The following is an 18,453-nucleotide window of genomic DNA, read 5'->3' as shown; positions in this document are numbered from 1 at the left end:
CGCCTGCGCGACAGGTGCCGCCCCGCCCGCGCGCCCCTCCCCCCGCCTGCGCCTCGCCGCGCTTTCCCGGCGTGCCGCGCGCGCGCTCGGCGCTGACGTCACCGCAGCCCGGCGCCCGCCGCCATTGGAGGTGGAGGCTCCGGCTCCGGCGCTCGCTGCGGCCCGACGGCGGCGGCAGCAGGCCCGGGCGGCGCGGCGCGGCGCGGGCCGGGGGCATGTGAGGAGACGGGGCCGGCAGGGCGAGGCGAGGCGCGGCACCGGCCTTCCGCGCCCCCCCGAGGAGACGCTGAGCGGCGGTGCGCGCGCCCCAGCGGCCCCCTTCCCTCCCCGCGGCCCCGGCGCCGTCGCCTCCCCGGCCGCCGCCTGAGGGGAGAGGCGCCGCCGCCCCTGCGCCGCGCCCCGCCGGGCGGCCCTGCCTTTGCCCGGGCCCTCTCTGCTGAACCACGGCGGCCCTGTACATGAATTATGTCTGCCACAAGCGTTGACCCTCAGGTAAGCGGGGGAGCTGGGCGCGGGGCCTGCCTCCTCCCCCCCCCCCCCCCCCCCGGCCCGGCGTGGGGGTCCTGCCGCAGCCCGGGGCCTGCCCCGCTCCCGAGGGAGGCTCTGCCGCTGCCTCCCGGCTCCTCTGGGGCTTCGTCTTTCTGCTAGCCAACCCCGCAGCACAGCGCGTTCCCACCGCCTTTCCAGGGCAGTGGCCATTTCCAAGGAAGGCCGGCGCTGAGTGATACCTGAAATGAACTCCTTGCCCCCGGGTTAGACAAACCCCGACTCGTTATTCGCCATTTCTGAAGAGACTGTTTTCCTCCCCATGGGCTGTGTGTTTGGCAATGACAGTACGAGCATTTTTCCAAAATTAACTTTTTTGTTTCCCTCTCTTTTCTCCCCCCTTCCCCCCCATTTTTCCTCTTACTCCATCATATGCTGTGGCTTCCCAGAGACCGAAAGGGCAGGATAATAAAGGTAAGGAACATGCTGAGATCTTACCATTTAAATTGTTGCTATAACAGATCAATCACACAGGTAACTGTTTGTGAACAGATAGGTGTTGCTGTTAGTCCCCATGGGTAACATTTGGAACAAAGGAAGAAGTTGTGCTTAGTTTCAAAAATAACATGAGCTGTTACTCGTAGGAGCTTGTTTGCATCCTACTTATTGTTACCGAGTTTACAGTGGGAAGGACGGTGTGTTAGCACTAAGCATGCTTATAATAATGCTCTAATTTCCTTAAAGCAGTTTTCAACATAACAGAAACCTCCTACTCAAGATATATTTTCACATACTTTTGCACATTGTTTTCTTGCTATATAAATACAATTTTGTTACTGCTGTTGACATATATATATGCTAGTTGTCATAATACATAAGTTTACAAACTTCACTTAAGTAACTTTAAATAACAATAGTTAACCTACTTCTGATGAGGTAAGACTATGGCAATTCCTGTACTTAATCTGAAATTAAAATTAAATAGCAAGTATTTTAAGTAAATACTCTTATTGTTGTGATTGCTAATAGGTGTGTAACTGCTGAGGCTTAGAAACTAACTAAATCTTGCCTTTCATATAGGCCAGTTAAGGTAAAGTAGAAAGCATTTAAAATCCAATTGTCTGGAGTCTCAAAAGCTTGACTCTATATCCCATGTTTATCAATACTCTTCTACATGGTGTTCTCACTGGCAAACTTTCTCAAAATGTTCTCATAAATTTCCAAACTTGTTGTTAAACATCTTATTTCATGTAGCCTTATTTTTAATTTAGCTATTCTATGAAACAGTTGCTTTATTTTCCCACCACATAGTCTGTATGATCTCATATATTTTTTTTAATTTAAAACAAACAGTGGAAATTGTTTGAACTGACCTAATAATTTTGCTTTTGTGTAATATCTTTCAGCAATGGGTTTTGAATGCTTTTCACATTAATTTATGCTTATGTAGGCCTTTGATTAAGGCAAATATTTCAATCTCTTGGATACCTCCATGAGAAAGGTGAGACTTAAATTTTGCTTGAAAGTATTTTCACGATATCAAGAAATGCAGCAGTCATTTTTTATAATTAAATACAACCTCATTTGATTTTCTTATTTTAGCCAACTTAACTTAAACAAGCAGTAAATAATACATGCAGGGAGTTAATTAGTTTCTGAGATTTCTAATGATGGACTAGGACCTTAGGTGTGGTTTCTCAATATTTTTCACCAAATTCTTGTCAAGGATTATTATTTTTTGGTTCAGAAGTAGTTCGCATGACATGTTGATCCACTCATCTGTAGAAAAACTCAACTTTTTAAGTTTAGGGGTTTAAACTTATTCAGATGTAATTTTGTGAGCAATAATGCAAAGAAATTACTTGGGGACAAGCGTGATCCTTTTGTTTTTGAAGTTTCTTTGTGCCACGAAGAAGCATATGCCTCTTCATAAAATAACATTAGGGTGGAACTGTTTACTGAAATGCTACTAAGCAGTGTTGTAATTTGTTGCAACTCTTTTCTTCCAGTACAAAATGGTTCATTACACCAGAAGGATACAGTTCACGACAACGATTTTGAACCTTACCTTTCTGGGCAGTCAAATCAGGTTAGTGTATTTGTAACTTATTTTTGTTTCTTAGGCATGCTATATTGGCAACCAATTTGTAGAATTGTGTTGAGGGAGCAAATTCCTTAAATAGAAATGGAAAAAGAAATGACTAGTGCATTGTGTTACTTAGTACTACAACTAGCATTTGTGCTCATGAAGCTAATATTACTATGGGTATCCAGATGGCCACATGTGAAAATGAAGTTAATGCTCCAACTGCTGTCTACTGATTGCTTCTCAAATTGCAGATTATCGATACAGTTGGACTGTGACAGACTACTTGATCTTGCAGTTCTTTGATAGATGAGTTACATATGAGAGTCTGGAGGTTCTGTTTTTGACGGGTGTCCTGATTTGTCTTTAAAATAAGCCTGAAAATTACTGTAGTTGAAATTTGTTTTCAGTGCTTTCTAGAAAAGATTAGAGTGATTCCACTCGCTTATTACACTTTAGCAAACATTGCTCTTCTTTTGTGTTCTCTGAAATATCTTAAGAATTAAAAATGTGGTGTTTTTTAAGAGTAAGGCACTGAAATGTGAGCTCTGAATATGATCTAGTTCATTATAATGTACATCACTAAACATCCATGACTTAATTATCATGATAATAAAAATTATCTTCTAATTCAAGTATTTTTAAAATCTTTAAATGAATAAAATGTCTAGGAACTGGAGACTAAAAAAAAGTTTTCTTTCACAAATATAAAATACAGTGTGAGAGAGAAAGACCTAGGAGAGGCACATTATTATTTCTTGGCAAAAAGGCTAAGGAGTATGTTTTAAACGGGACAATTACAATTCAGCAATCTGAAGCTGATAGATGCCACTGTTAATACTGGTGACATCACTGAGCTTGTTTGCAAAAGAATGTTGTTCTACACACAAATAAAATAGTATGTAATGTGATATATTGTTTCATTTGTGGAAATTGTGATGGAATCTTGAATGTGAACACAAAAGTGAACACTATCAATTCATGTACCATGTGTCAGTTATTCTCCAGTTGTATTAAACGCTGTGTTAGGGAAGCAAGATAGATGGAACTGTGTTACAGATTTGATTTGGATCATAGCAGCTTACAGGAGGCCGCAGATTCTAGCGCAGTATAGAGATACCTGAGCTCATCTCAGTCCTAGAAGCAGCCTACAGACACCAACGTGGAAGTCAGGGCAAGTGCATAGATGATAACATGAACTGTGTTCTGAGATTTGTGCTTTGAGGGCTCTAGTTCCTGAACTGAGCTCAGAGGTCTTCGTCGTTCTGTGTGGCCTAGTCACATTCTCCCAAATTGTGCAAAGTTAATGTGATTTCCTGGGAAATGTGTCCTGTTCTCTGGAATTACTATACTGTGGCAAGTGCAAATGCAGGAAGTTTAAGATAAAATAAAGTGAAATTCCCTTTATGCAAAATGAGTTTTGAGAGAAGACTGTGTATATTCTTGGTGTATCTCTCCTTGTTTTCTCTGTGATTTTTTGTCATCCCACTTCCTTATATTTGTATGTAATTTTTAATTATTTAAAACCAAGATATGTTTTCTAATGTAGAGTACACTTAACATTCTACTTGATATAGATGAAAAGTAGAACCATCTGTTATACTTTAATTCTAAGTAATATGTTTGTTAGCTGTCAATAAGCCCAATTATTAGGATTAAATGTACAAAGTTACTATGATTTATAGAATTCCATAACTTAATTTTCGTTTTCTAATAAAGTGATGATACATGAAAGCATAGCTCCGTTAGCTGAGCTATAAATGCAAAAAGAAATGGGCATGCCACAAGAAATTGGCATGCTATAAGAAACAATTGTGTAGGTTGTCTTATATTTTTCAGTGGGAAGTGACAGTAGCATTAATTAGGATTCTCTGAGATTCTACAATAAAGACAACCATATCTCTGAACAAAGCCTTATTATCTACTTATTCAGTCAGATATATGCCCTTTAAAGTTACTGTAAGATATAGCTGATGTTAAAAAAAAGCTTGAAACCAACTGAATTTTTTAAAAATACTTAAGGAAATTAAAAATCTTGCTGACACAACCAATACCTTGGACATCAAAGATCAAACATAGGGTGATGATACTGTATTAAAATTCATCTTTTAAAAATACAAATTAGTCTTTAAAATAAGTATTAAGCATATTAAATAATCAAATGTAATTTGTCTCCTATCTTTGTATGGAAAACTGTACCTAATTAAGGGCACCTGTTTTTTCCTTGGCAAAAAAGTCTAGTGTTCAAGTAGTAATAATTAGTGCAGATCAGATTCGAAGTGTGATAGATGATTGTTATTAAGCACACTAAAAGTGTTTTTGAACGCAGAGGAAACTGAATGAGGTACTGTATACGCATACGATATACTTGAAGGAAGGAAGGTATCCCAGATGTACTGTCATCCAGAACCAAAAGATTTTTTTGTAAGTGAGAGCGTATTCGAGAGAAAGGATTCCCTTCCTAATTAACACAAAGATTGGTTTAAAAAAGGTAGAGAAGAGGTGCAGAAAGGTCAAGAAGAAGTTTGTCGAAATAAACATACCACTGTTGCGGTGAAGGACTTTCATTAGGGCTTCTCTTACGCTCTGTGGCATAAAGCCAGTCAAAATAGATTGAATATTTTGTGGGGATGTCTGCTGAAACTTTCCTCTAATCCTGTTAAAACCCTTGTGGAAACTTTACAAGCTGTGTGTACAGAAGGTAACAGTCTAAGGAATTGTGTAGAATCGCTTAGAAATATTTTAGGACAAAACACCTGCCTTGTCTAGGCTTATTCTTTTTGATCTTAAACTAAATCTGTAGAATATGTAAAGGTAATAAGTGCTACCTAAGAACTATTTACAGCTCCTACCTTCTACCAGCATTTATTTTTGTTTTTCTTATATTAACGCTTCAAGATAAAACACATTGATACCAGTCTCAAAGTCTCTCAGAGAAAGGATGTTTTAATACGTTGAATATTGACTCTCTTAGCTTGGGAGACTTAGAAAATTTAATACATTTTAGAGAATCATCATCTTACAGAAAGGTGGCTTGTGTACCTCTTGTTAATGATGGAGCTTGCACATAAAGGCAGTAAGAGAAGTGGTAGAGATGATGTGTCTCTTGAATCAAAAATGGATAACATTAGATTTAGGCTGTTTAAATCTCAGTAGTTTCTGTGGTGTGTGTATAAGTCTTGGCATTTTATGGAGTCATTCTTTAAATGGAAAATAAGGATATTGAATTAGTCTGGCTTCTGGGTTTTGTGGAAGGCTGTCACTGAAAAATGAGCAATAAAAATGACTCTAATATATCAGGGTATTATGCTTATATCTTTAGCAAGGAGTTCCTTACTTAGTTTTCTGACTGAGCTGAGAAATAATCTTATGTTTGGAAAAATTACTAAAATGTCAGTGCAATTTAGCTGACTCTGCAAAATATGTTTGTTCAATTTTGGAACTTTAATTAAGGTTTGACAGAAGTCTTAGTTCCTCTTCTTAAAAATCATCTTTCTCTGTGAGTAAGGGAAGATTAGCTACTGTTTGACTCATTAACAGGAGATGTTGACCTTCCCTCCCCCTCACTGGCAATTACATTTACAGTTTCTTTCTGGAAGGGCTCCAGGATCTGTGTTTCAAATTTTATAAGGAAGAATACTACCTATTTTAGAATAGTCTGTATTCTTTTGCATTGCTGACTATGAGAAAAACATAGAATATTCAAAAAAAAAAAAAAAGTGTCAGCTGAAGATTTAGAGTGGAAGGAGAGATTCCTCAGGTCTAAAAAGCAGTTGAGAGGGAGAAAAGGGAGGAAAAGCTAGAGCTTTGAAGAAGGCTCTGCTGGTTTACAACAAGTCAGTCTCTATTTCCTGGAGTGGAAAAGACAGCCAGTTTGGAAGGCCTGTCAGAAGCAGTTCTGCACGCTTGTAACTTTGCTACTGAGGGAAGGAGACCTTTGCAGAAGCTTGAGTAGGGTCAGTCAGAGTTTGGATGGCTTACTGGCATATATCACATGCTGTATTTGCTTGTGTTTGTCTTTAGCCTACCAGTCACCTGTAATCTGAGTTTCTAGTAATTAGGTCTGCTTATACCAAACTTGGCACACTTTTGTGTGTGATCTCACTGTGGTGTTGCATCTGTGTCAGAAGTAGCCTTTTTGTGTTTTACCACTTGAAGTATATCTTGCTTCTTAGGAACAGTTGGTACCTCAAAACAATTCCATAATAAGGACTATAATCACATTTTCTATTATATATTTTCTATTATATATGCTGTTTTATTAAAGCATTTCATCTAAAACTTGTATGCAGCTGTCTTCTGGCAATCAGAAAATATTTACCATCACAAGTGCTATGAGTCACAAAATGTATTCTGTTATATAAGTACCTTGAAATATTTTATGATATTGATAGATTAAAAAAAATCTAGATGGAGCCACTAAATAGCCTATAGTAATGTAGCTGAGCTTACATGGTCTCAAAATCTCAAGTACTAAATTCACTGTGAGGCAATACTCCTGGACCGAATTTTAAATGTGCAGATATTGTATTTTAGCCGTGAATCTTTCTTTTTAAATACAAGAAATACAACTAGCATGGACAGGAAGATAATGCTGATAATTTGATTTATAGAGCTACAAATACTTTAACTTCTTGATTGCTTAAAATGTGAAAACTGCATCTCTGGTATACAAATGAACAAGCTGCAATAATACCATTTTAAATGGATTAAACGGTTTGTGGAATAGCAAACCTGGAGTGTGAATTAAAATCTTTAACTAGAAATAAAATTACTTTGGCCCTATTGTTCTTTTCTGTTTGATGTACAGTGTTGTGTTTTTTATAAACAAAGTTCTTATATCTGAAATTACCTCTTTTTTTTTCTTTAACAGAACAATAGTTATCCATCAATGACTGATCCCTATCTGTCCAGTTATTATCCGCCATCTATTGGGTTCCCCTATTCTCTCAGTGAAGCACCGTGGTCTACAGGAGGAGATCCTCCTATCCCATATCTCACCACCTATGGACAGCTCAGTAATGGAGATCACCATTTTATGCATGATGCTGTTTTTGGACAGCCTGGGGGTCTTGGAAATAATATCTATCAACACCGGTTTAATTTTTTCCCTGAAAATCCTGCCTTCTCAGCTTGGGGAACAAGTGGATCCCAAGGACAGCAAACTCAAAGTTCAGCATATGGGAGCAGTTACAGCTATCCACCTAGTTCACTGGGCGGTACCATTGTGGATGGACAAACAGGATTTCATAATGACACATTAAATAAAGCTCCTGGAATGAACAGTATTGAACAGGGAATGGTTGGACTTAAGATTGGTGGAGATGTTACAACTTCTGCTGTGAAAACAGTAGGTTCTGTTGTCAACAGTGCAGGGATGACAGGTGCCCTCTCTGGTAATGGTGGATCTAGTGTAAACTTGCCAGTATCTAAACCAACCTCTTGGGCTGCTATAGCTAGCAAGCCTGCAAAACCACAGCCTAAAATGAAAACGAAAACTGGACCTGTAATTGGAGGAGCGCTGCCTCCACCACCTATAAAACACAATATGGACATAGGTACTTGGGACAATAAGGGTCCCGTGGCAAAAGTTCCTGCCCCCCAACAGATACCTTCTCCTCAGTCTGTTCCGCAGCCACAGCAACAAATTGTTCAGCCTGTTCCAGCTCAGCCTCCTCCATTGACCCAACCACAGTATCAGAGCCCTCAGCAGCCACCCCAGAATCGCTGGGTAGCTCCTCGCAACAGAAATGCAGCTTTTGGCCAAAGTGGAGGAACTGGTAACGATAGCAACTCAGCTGGCAGTACCCAGCCTAACCCTGTTCCAAGCGGCGAATCCCATCCTGTTCTTGAAAAACTGAAAGCTGCTCACAGCTATAACCCTAAAGATTTTGAGTGGAACCTTAAAAATGGACGTGTGTTCATAATAAAAAGCTATTCTGAGGATGATATTCATCGTTCCATTAAGTATTCTATTTGGTGTAGTACGGAACATGGCAACAAACGCCTGGACAGTGCTTTTCGTTCCATGAATAGTAAGGGTCCGGTCTACTTGCTATTCAGTGTCAATGGCAGTGGACATTTCTGTGGAGTAGCAGAGATGAAATCGCCTGTGGACTATGGCACAAGTGCAGGTGTCTGGTCTCAGGACAAGTGGAAGGGGAAATTCGATGTCAAGTGGATCTTTGTGAAGGATGTGCCCAACAACCAGCTCCGACACATCAGGCTGGAGAACAATGACAACAAACCAGTTACAAACTCCCGTGATACACAGGAGGTGCCCTTAGAAAAAGCAAAACAAGTGCTTAAAATTATTGCTACTTACAAGCACACGACCTCCATCTTTGATGACTTTTCTCATTATGAAAAGCGCCAAGAAGAGGAGGAGGTGGTGCGGAAGGTAAACTTATTAAAAAATTTATTTTATACACAGATATGGGGAAAATGAGATGTGAAGGCTGCTATGGTGGAAAAATGTAAGTAGGAATTCAAAATGTTTTCAGTGCATCTCAGCTTGTTGGTTTTGTGTGTTTAACAACACAACAACTCTACGCTTATTTGTCTGTGACGTAATTTCGTAGGTTAATGAGTTTCAAAGCAAAAAGTTAAGCAGTGATACAGGTAAAGGAATGTTATGTCCAGGTTTTTTGGACTTTGTTTTATTTTAAAATGGTTAATAGTAGAAACTGGTTTCTGTTTCAGTATTGGATTCTGACAGTGATTGCCACTTAACAAGCTTTTTGCCTCATGAATGCGAGGTGTTTAACACTGACCAGAACTGGGCTATCAAAATCGATGCCCTTGTTGGCATCTGAAATTTGTACATAAGCTTTAAGAGCAATCAGACTGCAGCCTCACCTTTTCTGTTCAGTTCGTCTCTCTGGAAAAGAAAGAGTTGCGTAAAATTGCTGAAGTAATGCTAGAAAGCTTGTGTTTCTTCTGCTGAAGTTTCGTGTATTATTATTTGGGTCAATAAAGGCTTTCAGTTCCCAGGTATAATCTGTCTACTAGTTCTTGAAGTTTTGAGTGAGGATGTAGTGAGAGAAATTTGGGCAGTAACTGGGGAAGTGTAATAAAAACATTTACATGTGCTTTTGTGACCCTCAGTCTGCCCCAAGAATCATCTGTCCCCTACCCGTCCCACAACCCCAGTTTCGAGAATGCCTTTCTCTAGGCCATCCGAAAGTAATGGACTGACAGAATAGTAGGTGTTGGGATGTATGGCTACTAGCGAAGTAGCACGTAGAGTTGCTTAATACTGATAGTATTTCATACACTTTTTTTTGTATAGCATTTCAAATAGAGCATTTATTTGACAGGCTGCTTTAGTGCAGTTCACGTTTGCTTCAAAATGTTTTTGAAGCAGAGGCTTAAGGCATGTTCCTGGAGTTGAAATTGAAGTTGCCATTTTAAAGGCTTTACTACCATTTAAAAGTGCAGATAAGAGTGCTTTAAAGTGTCTTCCTAGAATGTACCCTTAAATTATGAGAAAAAGAGATATGTCTTAAGAACTTTAACTCAGGTTCTTTTAGGCATCTGGTGTGATATACCTAGCACACCTCAGTACAGTAGAGGAAATGAGAGTTTAAGATTTGAAGTTTATCTTGTGTGCTTTCTGCGGGGTTCTACAAGCTAAAGCTTAAATGCCTTTACCTCAATACTTTGTTCCTTCAGCAGACAATTACCAATTTTTATATTTAATGCAACCTCTTCCTCGAGAAGAGCAGTTTCTTTATGCGTGAGGGAATCCTGAATGGGAGTCAAAAAGCCGGGGTTCCTTCGTCAAGTGTTTACAGTGTGTCAGGGGTTGGCTTTGTTTTTAACACTTAGTCTCTCTGTGACTTGCTGCCAAGTCTGGAGGGAAGAATAATGTGTGTGTTTGAGGGGTGGGGCTACTGGGAAAGCTTCAACAGTTGGAGCTTTTTTACATCAAGTAGTGAAAGTGGTATGAGATCTCCTCTTCTGGAAGAGTTAACTTACTGGCCTAAGGAAGTTCAGCAGGCTGCATGCTGAAAGCTGAAGTGGTTTTGTAGTTACTGTGCTGATCTCAGCTACTGGGCTGGCCCCACTTTGGGTTATTTTAATGTACACTATCTTTCCCACCTTCTGTTCAAGTGGATATGCAGTATTTTTAACCAGGTCACTGCTTTTTAACAAGAGCAGTTTTTCCAAAAATGCGTGTTTTCTTCTGCCACATTTAAAGCCAAGGATCTAGCTTGTGTGATGCATCCAGAAATAAACTCTTAAGTCTAATTTCACATTTCTTAGATTCACCTGAACAACTTAGAAAATAGGACAGTATATAGACAATCAGAGTAGACTGGGGAAGATAGTAGCGCTAGAGAGATAAAGTAAATCAATAATGATGGAGTAAAAAATAACAGATACTGCTCATTGTATTGCAGTCTATAAAACTGTTATCTAGCAAGTTAATTAGTTTTTCCCCCTTCTTTGAATAAACAAATTTTAAAAGTCCAGTTTACTGCTAGAAGAGTTTCTTGCAGGATATACACACAACTAAATTCTAATTGTTGAGAAGTTCCTGCTATTGAAGTTGAATCATCCTTGGCATTCCAAAATTAAGTTTCTTTTAGCAATAATTTCTGAAGGATCTGAGTGCTAGTTAAGGTAACTCTCTCACAGCCAAAATGGCTTCTCTGTTGTTTATATATGTACCATCTTAATTGGTTTTCAAATTGCCATATACTTTCACTCTTCATACTTCATTTATCATTAATATTAGTTGTTAAAAATCTGTGCTTCCATTTCATCCCTGTCATCATTACAAAGGGCTGGAATCCTTAAAAATCTGCACATGGAATGCTCGAACATTATTTCATTTACACAGTAAATGTTCAGTAGGAAAAAATGTTTTCATGTAATCTATGCAATGCGAGCCATTAATATTTAAATTCCTTTTTATATAGTTTCAGTTTGTTGCTATCCAATGTTTCCTTAACACATGCAGAGTATGGTTCAGTGTGTGTTCTGTGAGTTTAACTGAGCTAGGAACCTCTGCGTTAACGCTAAATTGTCAAATGACAATTGTCAAATGACAATTGTCAAATTAGCTAGCTGTAATGTAATGTTGGATGAAGTTACTGAAGTGCCGAAGGTTCATAAGCATTACCAACATTAAGGACTGTATCATCATGTAGAATTGGGGGAAGATTTGTTCATGGCTGGATGTAAGTCCAGCTTTTGATTTGCCATAGTAATAAACTATCTTAGCCCATTTTAGTGGCCCAGAACCTGGTAAAGGAGTAATAGAAGGATACTGATGTATGGAATGAAATAACCACAGAATGAGGGGCATGAAATCTCTCCTGAACCCCACATTCTCTTCTCAGTAAATTCAGTGCCCACAGCCAGTACAATCTGACTTTATGTTGAGGAATTAATTTACGTGATCAAAGTTCATGCTCTTAAAGCAACAAATAGTTGCAAAGTTTGTGAGAAAGCGTATTTAAAAAGAAAATGTGGTATAATGTAGTATTAGTTATTTACATTCCCTAGAAACGAGCTTGCATACTCTTTACAAAATTGTCCTCCAAAACCAAAAAAGCTTAGTAAAGAAAATAAACTTGTTGCAGATTTTAGGGGTTTTTTATTTGCATATCATGTGGCATTTGGTGTGACAGAAGGGTTTGACCTGCTGTAAAAAGTCAGCAGTTCATCTTCACAAATCTGTTTTTAACTAGATGGTTGTAATTATTGAACCAGGACTGCTGTACTACCACCTCTGTGTATGGTCTGCGTCAAGGCACTTGGCTATTCCAATGTGTAGACCTTGGTGTTATGTTGAAAGAGCTGTGTGGTCCATCTCAGCTCTTGAATCCCCAAATTTGTCATTTCTTCTTTTGGGTGATACTTTTATTAAATACAGTAAAGTGTTAGCTAGTACATGTTAGCAGTTTGGAACACTCATTTTCTTCTGGCGTGTGTAGATATTCCCTGCAGCGTGCTTTTTCTGAGCATGTGCGTTGGTGCAGAACTTCTAAGGATGGAATACTGTCCTTCCTCCAAAACTAAAAATTAAATTCATTGCTATTTTAAATTCATTGCTTTTCATTGCTATTTAAGATTGATACTAATTATGTTTCCTGATTTAAAGATAGCATTTATATTTTTGTGTCAGCGAAGACGAATACTGTCATCCTGCTGATCTTGACAGACAAGGCTTAGCAGGAAGGTTGACAGTTACTTTGGGGTGGAGCATAGGGAATAAAGTTTGACAGGGATAGGTGTCTCAAAATGGAAGTTTCTGCAAGTTTTGTGAAAATCAGTCTTTCCTGTATCTGAAGACTATACATACTGATGTCGCCAGTGAGAAGTGCAACAGGAGCTCCCCTCTGGGATACCAGAGAATTCCCAAGGAGATGAGAATTTATGAACGCTCCAGTTGGATCTTCAGAACCAAAATGAACAAAGCTGTGTTAGTTACTCAGAAAACTCCTTGCTCTCGCTTGCGGTAGCACTAAATAGCAATCAGGGAGAGAATCTGAGAGTTAGCTCTTCCACAAAGCAGCCATACTCAAGAGCATGAAGAATTTTGGCGTCAGACTCTTTGTCAGTTTCTGTGGTTTCAGACACTTTTAAAAAGGAAGACTCAGATTAGCCTCTGAGAGAGAAAAGAGCAACAAGGTAGGAGGGAACTATGGAATAAATTTGCTCAATAAATAGCACTTTTTACTGAAGTATAAAGCCTAAGATGACTCTCTGAATGCCATGAGCCTTCCACCTACTTTTCAGATACAGGGTGGAAGTGTCCAGTGCTAGCCCATGTCCTGGTTATATGGCACTGGTCCATGAGAATGGGAGACTTAGACTTTTGAAGAAAATGGGATTATGAGAGTCAGTGAATGATTACAAAATAAACTTTCTAAAGTTACTTAAGATGGAAATGGGAAAGAATAGCCTGAGAGCATGGTAGCTCAATGAAATGAAGAAAGGGTATTTCTCACCTTAAAAAAGGAAGGAGAATGAACAATTGTTTTTTCGGAAGCCTGAAAACAGGTTTGCTTTGATGCAGTTTTATTCCAGGCATGCCTCTTTCTAACCACCTTTTTTTTGAAATGGCAAGCAGCTGTAAGTTCTTTTCATTAAGAACATACTACACTTAATACGTTCTGATACCGTACCACTAAGAAAAGAGTTTCGTTGACAGTTGATAATAAGTCAACAGTTAGAAGATAGGGGGAGTATAGATTAAAAAAAAAAAAATCTATACCACTTTACACAGTCTGTTTTATTGATCCTGTAAAACAATTTCAGTATTTTTACTTAGGTCTTAAGTCTTACATTAAGAACTTTTACTAGACTTGTGTTGACTTCATTTTATTATGAAAATGCAAATGTTAATATTATTCTGCCTGGAGGCAGAAACTAACCTAGCTCATTTGCAAGTGTAACAGGCTGTATGTGCTCCTTCAGTTGGTCACAGCATAAAATCAGAACCATTTTTAAATGTTTTGTAAACTTCTAAACAAGCTTTACATTCCAAGGGAAATGATTAGGAGATGAGTTTTGTATGGAAGGACTCCACAGAACAAGTAAAACCTGAGTAGAAGCTGAAGGTGTTAGTTTAGGATTTGACTGTTGTTTATGCTTATACTATTTCACAATCCTCTTACTTGAAATAGAGGGTTTTACTTTACTAAGTAGATTCTGCACAGCTGGGGACCTCAGCTTGTCATGTCATGCAACAGCATGAAGTCTACTAAGTTCAACAGTTCCATCTAGTAGATTTTCTTCATTTTGGTCATTGGACGATGATGCTTGGGGTATTGTAGATCATGGTTTGAAGCCATATTGAGTCGTTCAAATACAGTATGTATTCAAGTTGAGTCTTTACATGCCTATTCTGCAGTATATATTTTGCTTTGAAGACTATTAGGATGAAAATAAAATCAGTTAGGTGGAGCTCTTTCTATTCAATCTGTATGGTGTCTTACCTAAAATAAATTGGAAGAATGCACTGGCCTAAAAATACTGCAACATGTTTTATGGTAGTTGTGGGCTTTTTAGGATAGGAAAAATATAATTGGGAAACAAAGGCAAATGTCAGCCTATCCGTATTCAGCTTATAAATTGCTGTATTCTAAGAAAAATATGATAATATTTTTGAGTTTTTAATAGCAGTAAATTGCCCTTTCTGGAGCTCTAAATTTGAACCTATGGATGCTTTTGGGGGGGACTTCTGGAACTTATGGTGCTCCTAAAGCAATTGCTAAGTTCTCCTTTTGTTACTGTGTTGCTGAACAGCCCATATAAGCCCTTTTCTAGAGCCTCTGCTCTGAATAGCTTTATTTGCTTATTTTACTTTGAGACATCTGCTCTTGCTATTGACTGCTTTTGTAGCACAAGTTAGATGAAGACTTAGAGTAATTGAGGGACACCTGCAGGTATCCCTTAGATTACCTTTATCTATTTTCTTTATTTGTGGTTAGCAGAAACTTTTGAGAAGGACTTAAGAGAGCTCCTAGCTTCTGAACTGGAATGCTTTTAGAAGTTCTTGGGTTGTTCTGTCTAGCCACACTGGTATTATCAGACCATGCAAAAGCATACAACTCTTCTTCCACCTGATGATCTTTTTTTCTCTGTGACTTGTCAAGTATTCCACAGTCTCCTCTACAGCAGTTAATTGGTAGAAAAAATTGGGAACAGATTTTTTTAGAAAGCTCAAATCCTATTATTTTTTGAATGTGACTAAACTAAGTCACTTGTTTGTTAAAATTCTACTTCTTCTGTGGAATTCATTAATCTACTGTCCCCGAACTGCTGTTGTAGTGGCTGTGCTGCTACTGCAGTAGCTGAAGTAACCCAGAAAGGGAAATATTGAGGGTCCTGTTTCCACCTGTGCATGTTGATATTCCACACATTTTTTGCCGTGGCCTTCATCTGCTTTCAGTTCGGAGTAACTGTGCTGCTCCGTATGAAGCTGCACTTTAAGATTTGAATCTTTACAAATCTTTGGACTTGGGTATATATGATATCTGGTAAATAATTGCTGCTGCATTTTATAAAAAGTGTATGATCATACTTGGGGATCACATCAGTCCGATTAAACTTTTATCTAAAACTTTTTGCTTGTTAATTTGACTAGAATCTTTCTTAACTATTTTTAACTGTTTTTTTCTCTTTGCAGGAACGTCAGAATCGAAACAAACAATAAGAATAAACATATACAGTTTGCTATATATACTAGAACTGATATTAAATTCGACTATGAGAAACAAAATTTAAGTATTCTGGTGCTGTATCCTGGCATCAGGACAAACTAAAGCTTTCAGCTCCAATATATCTTCTCGTGCAGGGGAAATTAAGTTGTTGCATCTTTAAGTACATTGTAGTTTATTTTTGCCCAAGTGGATCTGCATTCATTTGTATCTTTTTCTATGTAAAATTCTGTAGAAATCATTAATAAAGGTGTGACTGTTTTTATTTTTTTAAGTTGCTAAACAGTTATATTAACCTACTGTGGACCTATACATGAGCATATTAAAGTGTTAATGCTTCCCAAAGACTTTATTTTGGCTCAAATTATGTTCCTAGCCAGTTAATAGACGTTATGGAGAATACATGACAAATCTTCCTTTATCTTCACCCCAAACCCTGTTTCTTCATGGCAGACGTAAGAAACCGTGCATTAATTTTTGTCATTTAAAATGCTGAGATACTGCACTTCAGAATTTTGAAATGAAAAAAAATAAATTTCAGATCACTTTGTGCAGCTGCTATGCCTCTTTAGTTATCTGTACAATTACACTTTTAAAATTGCTAATGCGCCATGTTGTTTTTTTCTGTCTAGTAGAAAATCAAATTGTCAGTGAAATTGTTTCTCTGGAAAATATTTCCCTTTCACATTCTGTTAACCAGTGCTTCAGTGTGCATTTGTTATACCATATCCTGCTGAGAGTGAGCGAGATGCTTTTTCTCAGCCATAATTCTGCTTTATGGTTTCGTAGCTTAATAATTAAATAATAATGTGATGCTATCAACTTTGCAGGGGTTTTGGACAATGTGTTTAAACCTGTTTCAGCTTTCAGGTGTTATTAGTTAATTGCAGATCATTTTTAATCTTTCCCTTCATTACTCCCCCCAACCCCAAATCCTAATTACATTTAAAGTTTTTATACCAATAATGCTGAGCTTTAACGTAGGAACTAATAGTACGGATAATATGATGGATTATGCCTCAGATGTTTAAAATTGACAGTGTGTATGTCTAATTTTTTTCTGTTGGATGAGTAAAAAAACCTGTTTTAAGAAACTGAATTTGCTGTCATGTTTTTGTGGAGTGAGGGGACCTTCGGAGAACCTGTCACCAACTGGAGTTCCAATTAAGCATGGAAATGGTGCTCATGTCCGCTGCTCTAGCACACTGATCTGCACGTGTTTATTGTAGAGGATCTTTTACTATATTAGAAAGCAAATATCTTCTGAAAACTATTTACTCCAAAAGGATCTCCAATTTAAATAAAGTTTAAGCTGTATCATTTAGACTTGTATTTAGAACGTATAACTCTGTCTCTGGACTGTTACTGCCTGTAAGGGGTAATGGACAGCATCAGATTAACTTTTTCCTCTAGGAGAATACAAGCCTTAATAAACAATACATATTTAGCAAGTTTGATGTCATTTTCATTTTTTTCCCCTACTTTGAGTTGTCTTCCTATGTTACAATAACCCCTTATACAAACTCATGAGTTAAGTCTAATTTGAAAATGTGTTGGTTGAATGACATAGATGTTCACTCTCAGCACACTTTATATTTGCTAAAATCTTTCACAGGACTCTGCAGAGAAGGTTCGAGCTGCTTTGAGTGTTACCGTTCCTCAGAGGAAATATGTGCACTTAAAATGGTTGTCACTTGTACTTTCCATTCTCCTTGTATGGTAGAGATGCTCCAAGAGTTGGAAGTTGACCTGCAGCATTCAGGAGAAGGTATTAAGACCTGGGTCACTGGGCTGAGAATAGAACTTTTCAAATAGAAGTAAATCTCTCTGAACTCTTTCTTTTATGGGTGTTGGCTGTATTTCACAACTCTAACTTTCATAATTTGTTTTTTTACTAGATTTTTTGAACAATATTGCATTTATGATTGCGTTACCATCTAATGAAGCACATGGTACTAGTTTCTGTAGTTAAAGACAGGACACTTTTATAACTGGTAATTCTAGAGCCAAAATGGATTTGGTTCCATCTAGACCCTGAACAGAGAAGTTAGTTACACAAGTGTCTTATTTTTCCTTCTTTCATGTTTGTTTTTTTTTGTTTTTGTTCTTTTTTTTTGACCTGGAAAAAAGAAATATCATTGCTGTGATTGAACTATTGACATAGTGTAAATATGCTCTTTTAAAAAAACAACCCTTTAGCTGAAACCTGTTTTGCTGTATTATTGAGAAAAATACAGTGTGTCTCAACCTGCTACCTGGTTTTGTGGGTAGCAGAAAAAATTATTACAGCTTCAATATGCAGAGGTTTCTCTTCCAAGTATTGCAGTGCTGGGGCTGTGTTTTACAGCAATATCTGATTTAAAGTGGAGGAAAAATGTTGAACAGAGTGAAAAAATCCCTTTTTCATTATTACTGTGGTAGTGGTAAGATAGCTCAGGTCAAGCAGACTATTAGTTGTGTTCATTCTCATGCAGCTGCCTTTTCAGTTTAAAGATGCATCCTTTTATTCACTAGCTTTTGAATTTTGGAGTGTTCGAATTACACTGCCGGAGGAGGGAACATTCTTCCAGCATCTGTTCTACCATAACCTAATGTCACAGGTCTTGTTTTATTCTTTCTTTAATCCAAGTAATATTTCTAAAAGAACTTGTGAGTATATATATTTTTTTGAGCTTGTGCTTAAATTCACTCCTTAAATGAGTA

General features: G+C 38.0%; 1 protein-coding gene across 2 annotated transcripts; it reads left to right on the top strand.

The window, feature by feature from the left end:
* Nucleotides 1-64: 64 nt before the first annotated feature.
* YTHDF1 (YTH N6-methyladenosine RNA binding protein F1) lies at nt 65-17,201 on the top strand. Of its 2 annotated transcripts, XM_064521620.1 has the most exons (5): nt 66-492; nt 936-960; nt 2,496-2,575; nt 7,446-8,972; nt 15,720-17,201. In XM_064521620.1, the coding sequence occupies exons 1-5, from the start codon at nt 466-468 to the stop codon at nt 15,744-15,746; spliced, it is 1,686 nt and encodes a 561-aa protein (XP_064377690.1). In that variant the 5' UTR covers nt 66-465; the 3' UTR covers nt 15,747-17,201. The 2 variants fall into 2 exon arrangements, with proteins under 2 accessions (XP_064377689.1, XP_064377690.1); XM_064521619.1 differs by lacking the exon at nt 15,720-17,201 and having other exon boundaries at nt 65-492; nt 7,446-12,753.
* Nucleotides 17,202-18,453: the final 1,252 nt, after the last annotated feature.

This window comes from Dromaius novaehollandiae, chromosome 16, assembly GCF_036370855.1.
Source record: "Dromaius novaehollandiae isolate bDroNov1 chromosome 16, bDroNov1.hap1, whole genome shotgun sequence".
Lineage (NCBI taxonomy): Eukaryota > Metazoa > Chordata > Aves > Casuariiformes > Dromaiidae > Dromaius > Dromaius novaehollandiae.
This window is presented reverse-complemented; position numbering and strand designations above follow the sequence as displayed.

Bases quoted from the DNA above. Each gene is read 5' to 3' on its own strand.
- YTHDF1 (XM_064521619.1), top strand. From the start codon at position 466: ATGTCTGCCACAAGCGTTGACCCTCAG. The intron at 961-2,495 runs GTAAGGAACATG...CTTTTCTTCCAG, and splicing joins GAAAGGGCAGGATAATAAAG to TACAAAATGGTTCATTACAC. The intron at 2,576-7,445 runs GTTAGTGTATTT...TTTCTTTAACAG, and splicing joins TTTCTGGGCAGTCAAATCAG to AACAATAGTTATCCATCAAT.